Source organism: Anomaloglossus baeobatrachus, chromosome 1 (assembly GCF_048569485.1).
Source record: "Anomaloglossus baeobatrachus isolate aAnoBae1 chromosome 1, aAnoBae1.hap1, whole genome shotgun sequence".
In the NCBI taxonomy this organism is placed as follows: Eukaryota; Metazoa; Chordata; class Amphibia; order Anura; family Aromobatidae; genus Anomaloglossus; species Anomaloglossus baeobatrachus.
The window spans coordinates 589,601,783-589,622,387 of record NC_134353.1 but is presented as its reverse complement, the minus strand read 5'-3'; the positions used below and the strand labels follow the sequence as shown (position 1 = coordinate 589,622,387).

Below are 20,605 nucleotides of genomic sequence, written 5' to 3'. Positions count from 1 at the left end.
GGACCCCTACGTGTTTTTTTTTTTAATTATTTATTTAATTTAAAATAACAGCGTGGGGTGCCCTCAGTTTTGGATTACCAGCCAAGGTGAGGCTGCCAGCTGTGGTCTGCAGGCTGCAGCCGTCTGCTTTACCCTAGCTGGCTACAAAACTAGGGGGAACCCTACGTCATTTTTTTTTCATTTTTTTGACTAAATACAAAGCTAAGCACCCCTTAGTGCCACATGAAAGGCACCAAAGGGTGCAAAATTACAAAATGCAGGAGATTGGGACATTATGTGTCTTTCTGCCATTATAATGACAGAAAAGACTGATATGAAGTGCACAAGCACAAGAAAATCACCAGAGCGCTCTACGCTGTGAAAAGCAGTAGAAAATGGCACTGGAGTGAACATGTGACCGCCTCATGTAGGATGAAGCTATGGATCCTGGGTAAATTTATGTATTTTCCCTCGGAAACGGATGCCACACGGATGCACCCGTGAAAAAAAATGGACTGTTTTTTGCAGACCGCAAAAATGGATCGGTCGTGTTAATGTAGCCTTATTCTGATCTGCCGTTTATAAACAGCAGGCAGAAATAAGTGAATAGCGCCCCCCAGCGTCAGAAAATCTCCGGGGTTTCAGGGCTAGCTGAGACCCTGGAGATCATGATTCAGGACGGTTTTTCCGGTCCCCACTCACGTGATCATAGGTATACACCGTACACCGATGATCACGTTACAGTAAATGACAGCGCCGGTAAAAAATTATTTATCTCCCATCTGGCATGAACAAACATGATAAATCTCCTCCCCGGTCCCCTCCGGTCCCCCGGTGTCGCCAAAGTGCCCCCCCTGATGCCCTCCCAGAAATCCAAGATGGCCGCGCGCACAGCAGCGCGCTGGCCGCATTCACCCTACTCCTCTGATTTCTGTCGCATGTGTCATGGCACATGCGACAGAAAACTCCTCCCCAGGCCCTGCCAGGTCACCCCCTATAACTCCACCGGTGTTCCCCGGTGTCCCACGGTACCTGTGCAGCGTTGATCCCCCCACGTCCCTCTCCTTCACAATAGACGCTGCCGCATGCACAGAGCGACTGTCAGCTCAGCTTCCTGTGTTCAGACACAGCGAGTGGTGGTTATTCATCTGTAAGCTAAATGGGCGGCACAGTGGCTCAGTGGTTAGCACTGCAGTCTTGCAGCGCTGAGGTCCTGGGTTCAATTCTCACCAAGGACACCATCTGCAAGGAGTTTGTATGTTCTCCCCGTGTTTGCGTGGGTTTCCTCCGGGTACTACACTCCAAAGACATACAGCGCTATGGAATTAATAACGCTATATAAATGAATAAATTATTATTATTACTGCAATGCCCTGCTCATGAGGTAAGGAACATAATTGATCAGGAGAGCTATATACTACATTTCCAAATGGAGGGATTTGCTTTTATAGTTTCCCTGCTGAACGACTACCAAACATGAGAGTCCGTTATACGCCACAAGAAAACACATCTAAATAGCGAGCTCTGTTGTTAAGTATTCATTCAGCTGGATAACTGGACTTAAAGGGGTATTCCATCTCCAAGATCCTATCCCCAATATATAGTAGGTGGAATAGCAATAATATCAGCAAATACCAATATTTTGAAATGTAGATTAGTTCTCCTGATTAGGCATGCCCTTACCTCATGAGCAGGGCATTGCAGCTTTGGTAGCAACCATTACGACATGGACTCTGCTGCTCTGGACCCGGGGAGAGTGAGTGCAGACTCATTGCACCCACACTCCTCACATGAAGGGTCTGCACTCCTAGAAAATGGGGGATACGTTCCCTGAGTGTCTCCCCCCATATTCTAGACGGTCCAGAGTCGTCGTGGGACCCCTTTATTTTTTTTTCTTACAATAAATTGGTGAAAGAGGAAATGCTGCTATTTTTAGGCTGTGAAGGCCCAATAACTATGGACCTTCCCACCCTGAGAATACCAGACCACAGCTGTCCACTTTACCATGGCTGGTGATCCAATTTGGGGGGGACCCTACTTTTTTTGTGTAATTATTAATATTTATAAAATAATTATAAAAAAAGAGCCTGGGGGGACCTCCACATTGGATCCCCAACCACGGTAAAGCTGCCAGCTGTGGTTTTCAGGCTACAGCCATCTGCTTTACCCTAGCTGGCTATCAAAAATGGGGGGACCCAACGTCATTTTTTTTTTAACTATTTTTTAAATAGAAAAAATTAATTGGCTTCCCTGTATTTTGATTGCCAACCAAGGTAACGGCAGGCAGATGGGGGTGGCAACCCATAGCTGTCTGCTTTATTTGCGCTGAGAATCAAAAATACCGCGGAGCGCTACGTCATTTTTTTTTAAAGATTTATTTTTACAGCACTGTGATGTCCAGCAATCAAAATACAGGGAAGCCCATTTTGTTTTTAGTTATTTAAATAAATAATTAAAAAAAAATATATATGGGCTCCCACTGCATTTTTTGTATTGCTAGCTAAGGGTAATCCAAGCAGCTACTGGCTGCTAACCCCCACTGCTTGGTGTTACCTTCACTGGCAATGTAAAATCCAGGGAAGCATTTTTTATTTTTTTTGCCAAAAACCTACAAAAAAAGGACGTAAGCTTCGCCATATTTTTGTATGCTAGCCAGGTATAGCAGGCAGGTGCTGGAAGAGTTGGATACAGCGCCAGAAGATGGCGCTTCTATGAAAGTGCCATTTTCTCAGGCAGCTGCAGACTGCAATTCGCAGCAGTGGGGCCCAGAAAGCTCAGGCCAACCTGTGCTGTGGATTCCAATCCCCAGCTGCCTAGTTGTACCTGGCTTGACACAAAAATGGGGCGAAGCCTACGTCATTTGTTTTCTAATTATTTCATGAAATTCATGAAATAATAAAAAAAGGGCTTCCCTTTATTTTTGGTTCCCAGCCGGGTACAAATAGGCAACTGGGGGTTGGGGCAGCCGTACCTGCCTGCTGTACCTGGCTAGCATACAAAAATATGGCGAAACACACATAATTTTTTCAGGGGGCAAAAAACTTCTGCATACAGTCCTGGATGGAGTATGCTGAGCCTTGTAGTTCTGCAGCTGCTGTCTGTCTGTATGGAGAAGAGCAGACAGCAGCTGCAGAACTACAAGGCTCAGCATACGCCATCCAGGACTGTATGCAGAAGTTTTTTGTCCACCAAAAAAATGACGTGGGCTTCGACATATTTTTGTATGCTAGCCAGGTACAGCAGGCAGCCACGGGCTGCCTCCAACCCCCAGTTGCCTATTTGTACCATGCTGGGAACCAAAAATATAGGGAAGCCCGTTTTTTTAAATTATTTCACTTATTTCATGAAATAATTAAAAAACAAATGACGTGGGCTTCGCCCCATTTTTGTGTCCAGCCAGGTAAAACTAGGCAGCTGGGGATTGGAATCCGCAACACAGGTTAGCCCGAGGTTTCTGGGCGCCTCTGCTGTGAATTGCAGTCCGCAGCCGCCCCAGAAAATGGCGCTTTCATAGAAGCGCCATCATCTGGCGCTGTATCCAACTCTTCCAACAGCCCTGGAGCCGGGTGGCTTGTTGGGTAATAATGAGTTAATACTAGCTTTGTTTTACTAGCTAGTATTAAGCCAGAGATTCTTAATGTCAGGCACGTTTGACCCGGCAATTAAGACTCTCCAATAAAGGGTTAAAAAAAAAGACACCACACAGAAAAAAATTACTTTAATAGAAATAAATACACAGACACATTAGAGACTCCATCTTTATTACCCCCTGTCAGCCCTCCACGATCCATGGTCTTCTGTCTTTCGCGTTCAACAAATGCAGCTCCGCTCCATCACTGCTGCATGGGGGAAGACGCTGCTTCCCATACAGAAATCACTCTGTGAAGGCTGCACGGGAAGCAGCGTGCAGCCTTCACTCCGTGAGAGATCAGTGCTGCTGGCTGTTAGCGGTAACACTGACAGACGCGTTACCATAGCAACGGTGCTCCGATCATGTAAGTCCCGGAGCCGCGGTTAGCGGTGACGTCACCGCTAACTGCGTTGCTATGGCAACTGTGATCTCCGTTAATGACTGGCTGTGTCAGCCGGTCCCTAACGGAACGGGGAGTCGACCGTGTGCTAGAGCATGTCGCCGGTACACGGTGATACACAAATGTACACCGTGTACCGGAGAGTACAATGACAGGACCTAGGACCTGTAGCCAATGAGATGATAGCCACGTGACTGGTCACATGGCTATTTTGACGTCACGATAGGTCCTACATCACTGCTGGCAGTGCTGGTCACCGGGAGGATTCAGCGATCATCGGATGGAATAGCGGCAGGAGACAGTGCAGGAGGGATCGCAGAGACCGGTAAGTGTTATGGCAATGTTTATTAACTGTATGTGTACATTTATAATGCGTTTTTATGTGTTTGTGATTGCCTCCCATTATTTCCTATTGGTTTGAGTTCAGTTCGTCGAACGTTCGCTGAACTGAACTCGAACGAGACCTCCGTTCGACGAACCGAACTCGAGCCAAACCACGGCCGGTTCGCTCATCTCTAGTGGTAATATAAATATAAAAAACACCCATAACTTCTGAATCATTGCTCAGAGCTTCTACTGACTTAAAGTACTTTCACACTTGCGTTAATTTCCTTCCGTCACAATCCGCCCTTTTGGAAAACAGCGGAATCCGTTAACGGATTTCGCTGTTTCCCATAAACTTGTATGGATGACGGATTGTGCCAAAAGTACCTACATGGCTTCCGCTGGCTGATGCTGTGTTGCGTCCGCCGGGCGGAAGGAACACAGCATGTAACTTTTTTTTGTTTTTTTTTTAATCACAGAAACTTTATTTTGTCTCTCAGTGGCCGAATGTTCAGCTGAGCGTCCGGCCACCGGCATGTAAGAGCTCTCAGCTGAGCGCCCGTTCGCCGGCATGTGAGAGCGCTCAGCTGAGCGACCCGCCGCAGGTATGTGAGAGCTCTCAGCTGAGCGCCTGGCCGCCGGCATGTGAGAGCGTTCAGCTGAGCGCCAAGCCGCCGGCATGTGGGAGCTCTCAGCTGAGCGCCTTGCCGCCGGCATGTGAGAGCTCTCAGCTGAGCGCCCAGTCGCCAGCATGTGAGAGCATTCAGCTGAGCGCCCGGCCGCCGGTATGTGAGAGCTCTCAGCTGAGCGCCTGGCCGCCGGCATGTGAGAGCGATCAGCTGAGCGCCCAGCCACAGGTGATCAGCTAATCGATCACAATAGTCTGCTGCCGGTAAAACTGTAAAAAATAAAAAAAAAAATGCTTTCCGTTGTTTTGTATGATCCGTTGCATCCATTGTGCCATTATATGCAACGCATCCGTTGCATCCGTCACACAACGCAATGCAACGGATGCCGTTCAACGCAAGTGTGAAACTAGCCTTACAGCATATAAAGTGTATAGAGACTAAGGGCGGCTTTGCACGTTGCGACATTGCACGTGCGATGTCGATGGGGTCAAATCGAAAGTGACGCACATCCGGCGTCGCAGTCGATATCGCAACGTGTAAAACCTTTATGATACGATTAACGAGCGCAAAAGCGTCGTTATCGTATCATCGCTGCAGCCTCCGACATTTCCATAATGCCGGTGCAGCAACAGGTGCGATGTTGTTCCTCGCTCCTGCGGCAGCACACATCGCTGTGTGTGAAGCCGCAGGAGCGAGGAACTTCACCTTACCTGCCGCCGGCTGCAATGAGAAGGAAGGAGGTGGGCGGGATGTTTATATCCTGCTCATCTCCGCCCCTCCACTTCAATTGGCCGCCTGCCGTGTGACGTCGCTGTGACGCCGCACGACCCGCCCCCTTAGGAAGGAGGCGGGTCGCCGGCCAGAGGGACGTCGCACGGCAGGTATGTGCGTGTGAAACTGCCGTAGCGATAATAATCGCTATGGCAGCTTTCACTAGATATTGCACGTGCGACGGGGGCGGGACTATCGCTGCAGCATCAGTAACACATTGTTACCGATGTCGCAGCATGCAAAGCCCGCCTAATACAGGCATTCTGTGCTCTTCTCCTTCAATGCAGTCTGTAAGAACAAAATGACTGTTCAAACCAAGCGTAGCACCTTATAGAGGTCATAACTAGGGATGATCGAATACCTCAAATATTCGGCTTCGCTAATATCCGACGAATAGGCCGCCGCTATGCGAATATTCAATGCTCACTACTATAATATTAATGGCCTATCCTTAGGATAGAGCACCAATATCTGATTGGCCGAAGTCCAACATTCGGCACCCATGCCAATGAGTTGATCTTGGTGCTGGCGGCAGCAGCAGGTAGCCAGAAATGCTCAGTTCCGGAGCTGCACCATATTGTAATAGCGGTGGCGTCCAGGTGCTGCACATCTGCCTCTCATTCAAATTAATAGCAGGTGGATGTGCAGTATCCAGCAGTGGCCACTATAAATTGACGGGGCAGCTCCAGAGCTGAGCATTTTCGACTGCCTGTAGCAGCCACTGGCACCAAGAACAGCTGATCGGCGGGGGTGTGAGATGTCGCCCCAGCTGATCAGACATTGATGACAGGCCATCAGTGTTAAAGTAGTGGGCAACCTCTTTAATGTACTCCTTGTTTGGCCAAGCAGTTCAGTACACCTTCTTGGCTAATTGTTTTGCAGTTATCTCTGCCCTCATCTTCATTAATTGACAGCTCTTAAGGCCCCGTCACACTAAGCAACATCGCTAGCAACATCGCTGCTAACGAACAACTTTTGTGACGTAGCAGCGATGTTGCTAGTGATGTCGCTGTGTGTGACATCCAGCAACAACCTGGCCCCTGCTGTGAGGTCGTTGGTTGTTGCTGAATGTCCTGGGCCATTTTTTAGTTGTTGCTGTCCCGCTGTGAAGCACAGATCGCTGTGTGTGACAGCGAGACAGCAACAACTAAATGTGCAGGCAGCAGGAGCCGGCTTCTGCGGAGGCTGGTAACCACGGTAAACATCGGGTAACCAAGAAGCCCTGTCCTTGGTTACCCGATATTTACCTTTGTTACCAGCATCCGCCGCTCTCACTGTCAGTGCCGGCTCCTGCTCTGTGCACATGTAGCTGCAGGACACATCGGGTTAATTAACCCGATGTGTGCTGTAGCTAGGAGAGCAGGGAGCCAGCGCTAAGCATTGTGCGCTGCTCTCTGCTCTGTGCAGCTGCACCCTGTACTCTATACCCTATATATGTACCCTGTGCAGGTGCACCCGGTGTGCGCTGCTCCCTGCTCTGTGCACATTTAGCTGCAGCACACATCGGGTAATTAACCCGATGTGTGCTGTAACTAGGAGAGCAGGGAGCCAGCGCTCAGTGTGAGCTGCTCCCTGCTCTCTGCACGTGTAGCTGTGTGCGCTGGTAACCAAGGTAAATATCCGGTTGGTTACCCGATATTTACCTTAGTTACCAAGCGCAGCATCTTCCACGCGGCGCTGGGGGCTGGTCACTGGTTGCTGGTGAGCTCACCAGCAACTCGTGTAGCGACGCTCCAGCGATCCCTGCCAGGTCAGGTTGCTGGTGGGATCGCTGGAGTGTCGCAGTGTGACATCTCACCAGCAACCTCCTAGCAACTTACCAGCGATCCCTATCGTTGTTGGGATCGCTGGTAAGTTGTGTAGTGTGACTGGACCTTTACTTGAAGCTGCATTTACACTGAAAGATTATAATGAACAAGCGTACTTATTCTAATTCACGATAATCTTTCAACATAAATAGGATGTCGATCACCCAATTAACGAGTAAAATGCTCGTTCATCGGATGAAATGATCTTTTGTGCACAAATAATTATTATTCTTAGCAGAACTTGCACACATCAGTGTGCATCATCTACTGTTGTGTAAACAGGCTATGAAATTACTGCTGATCGGTAGATGTTTATTGATCAATGGTCGTTTACTGCCCCTGGCTGGTCCATTTAAATGAACCTTTACAGAAGCCAACATCAAGATAGATAGGAAACATGTAGATGGGATAGTGCACTGAACTTCTCAGCTAAGCCAAGGGTGTTGCAATCTTCTCACTAGTATGTTTTATTACAGAACAATTTCTGGCAGATACAGCAATGGATTTGGTCAATAAGGGTACAAATTTTATTAGGGCTATGCCTCCTACAAGGTGCTGTGCTTGGTTTGAAGTAACTTTGCACTTCCAGATTCCCTATCAGAAAAGAAATATGCAGTCTGACATGATTTCCGCCCTATGTTGCTGATGTTTACAGGATGCGGTAGTTACCCCTGTAGGGCAGTCTTGCCAGCCAGAATTAAAATGATTTACGTTAACTGGATACTGAAGTCGTCTCCTGCTAGTCCCTAGGTCTTAAAAATAAAGCCATTTCACAAATAACAATATTGCACTGCCCAATGGCTAACACTTTTAAAAGAATAAACACATACATCCTATAATCCATGACTTTTCATGATAGGTTAATTGATGACTCCCATAGCTCACAATTTCTGATAAATTACATGACGTAAAAGTCTTAAAGGGGAATGTGAAATGCAGCATGTTCTAGCACATGGACACAATAGGAAACCAATGAAGGCTTCACGAAATGCCTCATTTTTATCTATTTCTTTCATATAAATCATCGTTTTAAAACTCTATATTTAATAAATAATGTCCCTGTACCTATAAATTAAGAAAAGAAAATGATATTGTTGACATAATATTCATATCACCTGCAGCCCATTTCATATCATCTGATGGACATTAATATAGCAATACAATGTATTCTTGGCTGTAGCTACATTTCTAATATATAGATGCATTTGATACCGACACTTTACAAAGATTTCATCATAAATGTATAAGGTCACTTTGGCAAATGAAACCTAACTGTTAGCTAAGCTGGGAATATACAAGTCTGTGTAGTGGGTCAAAGCTGTGAATTGGATACAAGACCCAGATTGACGATTGTGGTACAACATATTGTCAGATATACATAATATTAGAAATCAGTAGACCAGTGATGATGGGTCAGTCTAGACAATGCTGTCATTCACTCGCTGATACTAGCAAACAGAGATGCCTCTGTGTAAGACAAAGTGACGGCCCGTCATGTGCACGGCCCAGGCAGGTCACCTCAGAGGTCCGGTGGCTGAGTGTGGAATGAAATGAGCACAGTGTGTGCTTGATATCCAGTCAAAACTACTGTGCAGCTCGCTTCACTGTGCCATACACAAGGTTTCCGAATGCACTGAAAATAATAAAAAAAATGTAACTTAAGTCTGTGACCTGGCATTTCTCACTAATCAAGGCAATGCTTCCTGTGGTTTCTCAAATAATTTCCTTTGAAATGAATAAGTAACTTGCCATGCATGGAAGAGTCAATATGTGACCATATACAGATGATCACAGCATGGAGGCCGCATAATGAGGCAAAGAAAACCCGGCCTACTCACATCTGAGGGTATTATGTGACTTCTGGCAAGACTCCTTCAGTATCACAGCCAAGAAGTGTTTTTTTGTTTTTTTTTATTCAATAATCACTCACACAAAAAAATGTTTTCATAAGTGTAAGGATTTAACACCCTATCTAATTCCGTTTTCACTACCTAAGAACGTAGTCACACAAAATTATCCTCTAATAATGTAGACTTAGCAGGTATTTATGCTCAGATTAATGATATCAACTTTTCACAAGTAATGCTTCAATTAATAATATAAATAGTAAGAACTTTGAGCTCCAGTATCTTAAGATGCTTATGTTAAGCTGACAATACACATGGGCTCTGTGCTCATGGTTGGAATACATATCAGTACAGAAGACGATGATGGGAAGCATCCTTTGGAAAACATTTTCCCTTATCTCGTATGACAGGATCTGATCCCATATTTGACTATAAAGGTGGTGTCACACACAGCGACGACGACATCGCTGCTAAGTCGCCATTTTCTGTGATGTAGCAACGACCTCAACAGCGACGTCGATGTGTGTGACACATAACAACGATTAGACCCCTGCGGCAAAATCGCTGCTCGCTCCTGAATATTCCAGGTCATTTTTTGATCGCTGCTATCCCACTGTGCCATGATGATAAGCTCAGCATACTTGTGTTTGACACTGCAGCAGCGACGGTCGCGACAACGCTGAAGGCAGTGACGTAGGACTGAAGGCAGGACAAGGGTGTATTTTTGCGGTGTATTTTGCAACGCCCCTACGACTCCGATTGGTGGTTAGAACAGCGTTCTGATTGGGTACCTTGCCGAAGGCGTTACAGTGATTTCATTCTTTAAGTTCCATTCTTTGTTCCACGTAGTAGATTCTCTGTCTGCTGTCACTAGTGTGTCGTTCTTTGTGGATCTGAATGAAATGAAATAGAATGAATGAAAGCACCACTGCGTCTTCCTTTGTTTGGCATGGTCACCCAATCAGGCGCCGCTGTAATGATCACCAATCGGAATAGAGGGGCGTGAAAAAAGGCAACACAAAGGCGCTGTAGCGATTACCAATCGGAACAGAGGGGCGTGAAAAGAGGCAATGCAAAACATGTCTAGGGGTAAACACCACGCCTTTATCAAGGTCTGAGTCATCGCATAGCGACGCGTGTGACACCGCACAACAACCGTCGAGGTCGCTATGATCGCTGCTCTGTCGCTGCTTAAAATTACATGTTTGACAGCTTACTAGCGATCATCTAAGGTCGCTGTTACGTCACAGGAAATGGTGACGTAACAGTGATGTCGTTGTTGTTGTGTGTGAACCCAGCTTAAGGCCATGTGCACATGTTGCGTATTTGGTGATTTTTTTACCTCAGTATTTGTAGCCAAAACCAGGAGTGGGTCAAAATACAGAAGTGGTGCCTGTGTGTCTAATATACTTTTCCTCTAATTGTTCCTCTCCTGGTTTTGGCTACAAATACTGAGGTAAAAATCTCACCAAATACTGAGGTGAAAATCTCACCAAATACTGAGGTAAAAAACTCACCACATACTGAGGTAAAGAACTCATGAAATACTGAGGTAAAAAACTCACCAAATACTCAATGTCTGCACATGGCATAAAGGTACAGTAATTAGTTAGCGTTATAATGCAGCCATATTAAAGAACCAAAAGCTGTCTGTACTTACAATTAGACTGGCAGCTCTTTTTTCTTCGCTTCTCATAGCCATGCCTGTTTGAGATTACAATGGTGGGAAATAAAGGTCTCACCATACATTAGAAAAAAGTTAAAAAATCAGCAATTTTATTGGGACAACATAACCATCTAAGGTGTATGCTTCCTGACTCTTCCCTGACAAATAATGTCAGCAGAAGAAGGCTTTGGGCAAGTGTAGACGACCGTATTTTGTGTCCACGTTCAATTCGACAAAGCATTGGATCATACTTGGAGGAGTGTTATCTCATGGAGTCGAGCACATGTCAGAATTTTTTCCCTGGAAAGTGTCTGTCCAAGTAAAAAATCACTGCATGTCCAAGTTTGATCTGTTATTCGCCTTTCACTCGGCCATGTAAGTCAATCAGTGTGTGGAAACATTGGGCTGCATTCGGATGACATCTGTGTGCAGTTCGATTTTCACAGACTCACTCAATGGAGAAGATGGAGAATTTTTTTCTCCATCTTCTCCTCAGGCAAGAGAATTGGATCACACTATGTTAACACTCTCATCAAACTCCTTTCAGAGTTTGATCAGAGTATTATTTGCATAATCGACTCAATATTCATAAGAGAATCTACAGCTGTCTGCACAAGCCCATAGGCTAAATTCACATGTCCAGTAATCATCCATGTGAAATGGATCCAGCAGCAATCAGTTATTTTAGCAGGACAAAAAGTTCTGCATACACAACCATTGTCTAGATAAAAAACTGATTGGAAATGGATCCATTTTTTTTAACATAGTCTATGGAAAACGGATCAGTTGAACAGCCATTGGCTTTTCTTCCATTAGAAATGGATCTGTTTTTGCTTGTTGGATCAGTTTCAAACAGTTGATTACTAGACATTTGGATTGTCAATTGACAGTTCACAGGTCCAGTAATCATATATTCAGAACTGATCCAGTAAGCAATAAACAGATCTGTTTCAAATGGAAGACAACCAGATGGCTATTTAATCGATCCATTTTCCATAGGTTTTCATGCTAAAAAACGTATAAGGTTGAAATCAGGTTTTTTTTTTAGCTGGACAAAAATAGTGTGTCTGCACAAATTTTCTGTCAATGATTTGCTGATGGATCTGTTTCCACTGATGATTTTGGACGGAGGGATGAACCTTCACTACAGGTATCTGGCTTACTTCCCTCTCCACATTAGAGACACATGCTTTTATGGACTAATGGAGTGTGCATGTGTTCAGGGAATATGGAAGGAATAGCTGTCAGCTAAACTGAAGTTCCTTGTGCCTGAGTGAGTCGGGAAAGATAGGCGTATGGGCACCTTCAGCGGTAGCTAGATACCTATCTTCTCATGGGGGGACAGCAGGACCCTAATCATGTCAATGCGGACAAAGTATGGAAGATGTATGCATTTATTCATATGATAAGTTTTAAATGAATACATGTAACATACAAGAAATGACCCTGGTATGGTAATATTAGTATAAAATGAAACATGCACTATTAGAAATCCTGTTAATGATGGAAAAAAGTTTACATTGTTCTTTAAAACTATGAGGAATAGACTGGCATATATGTAATTATAGAGGCGTATATATTGTCTTATAATGCTCCATAGATACAGTGCCTACAAGTAGTATTCAACCCCCTGCAGATTTAGCAGGTTTGATAAGATGCAAATAAGTTAGAGCCTGCAAACTTTAAACAAGAGCAGGATTTATTAACAGATGCATAAATCTTACAAACCAACAAGTTATGTTGCTCAGTTAAATTTTAATACATTTTCAACATAAAAGTGTGGGTCAATTATTATTCAACCCCTAGGTTTAATATTTTGTGGAATAACCCTTGTTTGCAATTACAGCTAATAATCGTCTTTTATAAGACCTGATCAGGCCGGCACAGGTCTCTGGAGTTTTCTTGGCCCACTCCTCCATGCAGATCTTCTCCAAGTTATCTAGGTTCTTTGGACTTTAATCTTGAGCTCCTTCCACAAGTTTTCAATTGGGTTAAGGTCAGGAGACTGACTAGGCCAGTGCAACACCTTGATTTTTTCCCTCTTGAACCAGGCCTTGGTTTTCTTGGCTGTGTGCTTTGGGTCGTTGTCTTGTTGGAAGATGAAATGATGACCCATCTTAAGATCCTTGATGGAGGAGCGGAGGTTCTTGGCCAAAATCTCCAGGTAGGCCATGCTATCCATCTTCCCATGGATGCGGACCAGATGGCCAGGCCCCTTGGCTGAGAAACAGCCCCACAGCATGATGCTGCCACCACCATGCTTGACTGTAGGGATGGTATTCTTGGGGTCGTATGCAGTGCCATCCAGTCTCCAAACGTCACGTGTGTGGTTGGCACCAAAGATCTCGATCTTGGTCTCATCAGACCAGAGAACCTTGAACCAGTCTGTCTCAGAGTCCTCCAAGTGATCATGAGCAAACTGTAGACGAGCCTTGACATGACGCTTTGAAAGTAAAGGTACCTTACAGGCTCGTCTGGAACGGAGACCATTGCGGTGGAGTACGTTACTTATGGTATTGACTGAAACCAATGTCCCCACTGCCATGAGATCTTCCCGGAGCTCCTTCCTTGTTGTCCTTGAGTTAGCCTTGACTCTTTGGACAAGCCTGGCCTCGGCACGGGTGGAAACTTTCAAAGGCTGTCCAGGCCGTGGAAGGCTAACAGTAGTTCCATAAGCCTTCCACTTCCGGATGATGCTCCCAACAGTGGAGACAGGTAGGCCCAACTCCTTGGAAAGGGTTTTGTACCCCTTGCCAGCCTTGTGACCCTCCACGATCTTGTCTCTGATGGCCTTGGAATGCTCCTTTGTCTTTCCCATGTTGACAAAGTATGAGTGCTGTTCACAAGTTTGGGGAAGATCTTAATTAGTCAGAAAAGGCTGGAAAAAGAGATAATTAATCCAAACATGTAAAGCTCATTGTTCTTTGTGCCTGAAATACTTCTTAATACTTTAGGGGAACCAAACAGAATTCTGGTGGTTTGAGGGGTTGAATAATAAATGACCCTCTGAATAAACTTTCACAATTTAAAAAAAAAAAAAAAAAAAAAAAAAAAAAAAGAAATAACATTCTTTTTTGCTGCAGTGCATTTCACACTTCCAGGCTGATCTACAGTCCAAATGTCACAATGCCAAGTTAATTCCGAATGTGTAAACCTGCTAAATCTGCAGGGTGTTGAATACTACTTGTAGGCACTGTATATATTGCAGAAAATGACAGTGCTAATGTTGTACCACAGTTTGATATATGGGATTCCTTACTTTCACACAGATCTTTATTAACAATGAATGGCATAATTCCGTCAGTGGTAAGAAATTCCCCGTCTTCAACCCAGCCACAGGAGAAAAGATATGCGAGATAGAAGAAGGGGATAAGGTAAGGAACATGTAGAGTCTACTTTGTCACAATTAACTTTAAAGTGCCATTCTTGGTGAATTTGTATATTGCATTATATTTTACGTAGAGAACCTGCCATTATTTTCATAGAATGAGAAAAACATCACTTTCTGGAACTGTAGTTTACTTTGCAGAGACCAAACGCTGACTAAAACTTTATATTTATCAAAGCAGAAAGAAAGTCCCAATATGGGAAATATTTTTGCATTTTTTGAGCTTTTGGTCTGTACTTCTAGTTGTGCACAACATTGATAAGTGGTTTCCAACCTTGCTCTCCAGAGTGGAGAACGCTGTTTAAAGAAATTACACAGATCGGAAAATTGTATCAAATCTAAAAACTGATTCTTATATTTTCTTATACCCGGATTTAAACAAACCCTTCTATTTCTAACCGTCATCTATGGATTTTGTTCAAAACGCATGTGAAATTACGTGCAACAGAAATGAACAAGAATAATCTTTATTGCCAAAATGTACACAACATTATATATACATATATATTTATTGCACATTCATACTGCAACTGTATTGAAATTAATTCTTACGCCTTTTCCTTTTCAAAGCTTCTCTGCCTTTTCTCTTATAGAAGGCCTGCGGATCTTCTCTGAAGCATCCAGCAGTCGTCCCCCATCATGTTCATGTTCCATCTACTTTGGTATCGTTGTTCCATCTGTTTGATATCCTGATGAAATCTTTCTCATTGCTTTTCGCTAACAGCACCAAAGTTTTCAGGAAAGTCATCCAAATTGGGATGCAAAAACTGTAACTTAAAATTCATCAGACAGCCCAAAGCTTTGAAACGTTTCACCATGTTCTCCACGATGGACTTAAGTTTTGGATCTTTGGTGTTACCTAGCAATGTATTCACAACTTCTTTAAAATAATCCCAAGGCTTTTTCTCAACAGCTTTTATTTTTGTTTTGAACACATCATCACTCATCGGGTTTCGAATATCCAGACCCACAAAAATGCCTTTCTTCAGTTTTGCTTTGAAGAGTCCCTTAATCTTGGTACACAGGTACTTAAAAGACTCCTTCTGTCAAGACAGTCAGTATTCACAAACAGCTTTCTCAGTCCAAGCTTAATGTGGAGTGGTGGCAAGAGAATTTTAGTGGGATCAACAAAACCTTCCGCAACTATATTCTTGAGTCCAGTATGCAAAGATGTTCTCGTTGGCCAACTTTTTTTGGCTCCAGTGATAAGTCTTATCCCAGCTGTCCCATTCACACAAAAAGCATTGGTATTTTGTGTATTCTCAACACTGCCCAAGGAGTAAAGAGAAAAATTCAGGTCACCACATATTGACCATCTATCCTCCTCATAGTTAAGTTTCTTGAGAATATTGACTAAATTCTCATAGCTTTCCTTCAAGTGCACAGAATGCCCTACAGGCACTGGACAATACATGCTGCCATTGTGCAGTACCACAGCTTGCAGACTTTTTTTGGATGAATCAATAAAAAGTCTCTACTCGCTCATGTTGTACTCAGTGTTACAAAAATGTGATTGATCAAATATTTTCAATATTTTTACTGAGTTCAGTGTTTGAAATTATATAAAAATCACCTTTTATGTTTCAGACAATTTTATCCTTGCAGACCTGTGTGAGTTTTGATCTTTGAACTCTATTGTGCAGTTTATCCTCTGATATGCTGTATAAATTAGTGTCCAAAGGTGAACAGACACTAGTACTGATTTCTAGCAATCAGTACTGCATTATTGTCTGGAGTGGTATAGTCAGCAGTTTTATAATGTAGGTGAAGATATATAAAGTATGATGATAACAAAAAACCTCCACAAACTCCGTATGATACCCCACAGTGTCTGCATTATTGTCTGGAGTGGTATAGTCGGCAGTTTTATAATGTAGGTGAAGATATATAAAGTATGATGATAACAAAAAACCTCCAGAAACTTCGTATGATACACCACAGTTAATTCTTCCACAGTACCCTCCTCATGCACAATATGATGACCTTAATGTACCCACCCTCCTCTCTCCCAGCAAAGTATAGTAATCCCAGGACAGTATGATCCCCAATTGTGACTCCCACACAGACCTCCATGCGTACAATGGGTATACATGTTCACACTCTATAATGGCTCCCAGTAACCCTCTAAACAGTATAATGGCCTCCACAAAGCCCTCCTCAAATCTTGATGGACCCCACACAAACTTTAATACTGTATAATTGCTTGCATACTGCATAATGGCCCTAAAATTGCACTCCATAAAATATAAAGGCTCCCTCCCAATATTATATAAAAATTATATTAAATAAGTATAAAGGCGCCCTACAATTATTATATTGGCCGCCACATAGCTTTCCAAATAGTATAATGGCCCCTACATAGCCTTCCAAATATAATAATGGCCCAGGCATAGCCTTCCATATAGTATAATTGGCCCCACATAGTCCTCTATATAGTAATATGCCGCCCCCATAGTTCCACATATAGTATAATAGCCCCCCAGAAATAAAAAGGTATCAACAGAAGTTTTGAAGAGAAAAGGAAAAGGCACAACAACTAATTTCCAATAAAATTGCAGAATGAATGTTCAATAATTTGTTATATACAATATTGTGTACATTTTTGGCTACATAAAGATTTTACTTGTTCATCTTGCTTATACGTGAATTTCATTTTTTGGCCTTTTGGAGTAGACTTGAAATATAAGCCCTACTCCAAAAATAAGCCCTTGTTGCATATTCAAGCTAACAGTATCCTAAAATAGATCTTATGCAACCCTATTTCTAGATACATAACTTTTATTGTCCACTTGTGTTGCTCTAAGCCCTGGCTAATTAAGTGAATGAATATTCACCCTCTTCCCCACCCAGAATCTGCCCACCACTCTGAGACTTGCACAAACACTCTATGCCTGCTGAACTGTATCACTGTACGAGGATAGAATCACAATACTTGTTGGCTCTCCTGAGCTGAGAGTGACATTTGAATAGACAAACACGCTGTCACGATCAGATCAGGAGTGCCACTGCTGATTGCGGTGAGCAAGCGCATGGCTAATTAAGTGAATTAATATTCAGCCTCCTCACCCATAGTCTATGCACCACTCTGAGTCCTGCTCTGCACCTACACTCTGCCTGCTGTATTCCCAGTGCTGCCTATCTCAGGATCACATCGCAATCATCGGTGACTCTCCTGAGCTGTGAGTGACAGAGTGTATTTCTATGCAGCTGTTACTCTCAGCTCAGGAGAGTCGCCGATGATTGCAATGTAATTCTGGTACAGTGATACAGTACAGCAGGCATAGAGTGTCAGGGCCTATGCAGGATTCAGAGTGTTGGGAGGATTCTGGGTGCAGAAGAGGGTGAATATGCTTTCACTGCACTCATCACCGGCACTCCTGATCTGAGTGTTACAGTGTGTATTTCTATGCAGCTGTCACTGTCAGCTCAGGAGAGATGATGAGGATTGTGGGGCAATCCTCGGCACTAGTACAACAAGCAAATATAACACACCCCCTAAAAATAACCACTAGCGCATTTTTCAAAGCAGAAATGAATACAAGCACCTGTCTTATTTTCGGGAAAACACGGTATATATGACATCCATATGCCCTAACAGAGCATATGGGCAGGGGTCTTCAACCACTTTAACAACAAAAAAGCTACTCAGCAGACATAAAGACAGTCAAAGTGTGACCAGAGTCAAAGTGTGACCAGAGTTCAGTCTTTCCTTGTAAATATCTGACAAATGAACGTAAATCCTAATGCTATATCATGTATTCTCAGACCTGTTGGAGAGTGAAATGTGGGATTTAAGCTTGAAGTTGAGTCATGATGGAAAGATTTTAATTTGCAAACCTAATCATCCTTCGCTTCTAGGAAGACGTAGATAAAGCTGTGAAAGCAGCAAGAGAAGCATTCCAGTTTGGGTCACCATGGCGTAGGATGGATGCCTCTCAGAGGGGTAAAATCTTGAATAAGTTGGCAGACCTCATAGAACGTGACAACTTGATTCTAAGTGTAAGTGGTTTTCATGTGACAACATGTTATTATTACTTCTTATAAAATGTCTTTATGATGCATTTACATCTTGGACTATATAAATAAACTGCAATATTTTCAGACTATGGAATCCATTGATGCAGGAAAGGCATTTACCTCGTCCTACTTCGGTGACATACCAGGAGCTGTTAAATCCCTCCGCTACTGTGCAGGCTGGGCAGACAAAAACCATGGCCGCACAATCCCTATGGGTAGGTTGTTTTATAGCTATCTGATGTCTGCAAGAATGAAGAATCATGGAACTTCGGTAACCTGTAACTTCTTTTACTTAAAGATGGAGATTTCTTTACATTCACAAGACATGAACCTGTTGGCGTGTGTGGTCAAATAATCCCTGTAAGTAGGCAATAGAAGCAACAGACTTTTGTTAATTTTCAAAAATTGCCAAACACAATACATCTATAGACATTTTAGTGTTCTAATTCCAGATATTGATTTTGAAATTGCTTATTTGTGCTGATTTTAGACCAATTGACTCTGAGTCTGTAGTTAGGTGTCAGTCTAATGGCCTATTTGCTCCTGATTATCGGCTCACTTAAACAAGCGGCAATCTCCCAACGAACAAGAACAAACATTGGACTAATAATCATTTTTATCTGCAGCGTATCGCCCCAAGTGTACATGTGATGTGTTGCCAATAATATGATATTCTAAGGGCAAGTAACAATCAAATTACAATTGTTCAGGGCATATTTATTTCTAGTTGGCCCATTTAAACAGTCCAGACAATAAATGGAATATAACCAACGACAATCAATGTATGCTACACAAACACAAATAGGCTACACAAACAAAATACAAACCAAACGTCTACATCTACCCCACATGTGAAATACGGTATTCATCAGATTATAGGAAGAAAACATGGTAACAATAAAAAACAATTATTACATGTCAAGAATGGATAGATAATACTGCAATCTATACCTTCTTTTTCTGGAAAGCACTTGGTAGAAGATATAGGAAGCTTAAACCTCTACAGAAGAAGTAAACTAGTATTTGGTCATCATCAAAATATTGAAAAGGCATTTTATCTGCAATAATAATGATACAAAATATCTTTTTTGTTTCACAGTGGAATTTTCCACTTGTAATGTTTGCATGGAAAATCGCACCTGCCCTCTGCTGTGGCAATACAGTTGTCATCAAGCCAGCCGAACAAACACCACTGACTGCGCTGTATATGGGATCACTAATAAAAGAGGTGTGTGCTACTTGTGCAAAAGCAAATAGGCTGATTTATGTGCTTTAGCTTTACAAACAGTAGAATTACAATGATATTATGTAACCGCCTATACACGATCATGCTGTATAACAAACTCAGGCTGCTTGGTACATTTGCTGCTTCTTGCTAGAAATTACGGTAGGTACTACGTCTTATTTTCACAGAAAGTGGCTGACTTTAGACCAATAATTGGCAAACAATTTCTATAATACATTTAGTGCATTTATATCTTTAATGAACCCGTTTTTATTCATTTTTGAAAAGTTTCTAACGAGATTCTCACATTGGTTCACTTTAGTGCAAATCAATAATAAATTTGTAATTTGCACCAAAAAAGGCATAACATCACAGATTTTTGGTGCAACAACAACAGTACATGTGGGCCAGTCTATAAAGTGATATGCAATGTGAAAATGTCTCACTCTAGAAGGAGTTTTATAACAAAGACTCCTTGTAAACTTAAAGGGTATTCTGAGGCGATAAAAAATTATTGTACTCTGCCTGTGTTCATAAATGTTAAAGATAAGATGCTCAGTGCAGTTCTGTTATCCTTACAATACCTGTAATTCAGTGTGACACGTGAGCTGCTCTCACTGCTCCCCGCCTTCTGGGACATTGTCATACATGAGGGGCATGGCCTGCTCCATACTGTTGGTATAAGCCAGCCCCCTAATAATATCTGCTTCTGTCTGAGAACAGGGGGCATGGTGAGAGTGTGGCTTTCTCCATTCTGTTGGTATAAACTAGCCACGTGATTATATCTGCTTCTGGCTGAGAAAAAAGACCATGGAGGAGACATGACCTGCTCTATGCTGTTGGTATAAGCCTGCCCCCTGATAATATCTGTCTCTATCTGAGAACAGAGGGCATGTAGGGGGCATGGCCTGCTCTATGCT

At 43.1% G+C, this 20,605-nt stretch overlaps 1 protein-coding gene across 3 annotated transcripts in view; it reads left to right on the top strand.

Annotated features, from left to right (window-relative positions):
• ALDH1A1 (aldehyde dehydrogenase 1 family member A1) overlaps positions 1–20,605 on the top strand; it is a 268,634-nt gene that overhangs the window by 206,523 nt on the left and 41,506 nt on the right. For all 3 annotated transcript variants that reach the window (XM_075317988.1, XM_075317996.1, XM_075318004.1), the window contains 5 exons: positions 14,325–14,429; positions 18,302–18,442; positions 18,546–18,675; positions 18,759–18,820; positions 19,560–19,688. In XM_075317988.1, coding sequence (XP_075174103.1) covers positions 14,325–14,429; positions 18,302–18,442; positions 18,546–18,675; positions 18,759–18,820; positions 19,560–19,688 — 567 coding nt within the window. The remainder of the gene's footprint in view (positions 1–14,324; positions 14,430–18,301; positions 18,443–18,545; positions 18,676–18,758; positions 18,821–19,559; positions 19,689–20,605) is intronic.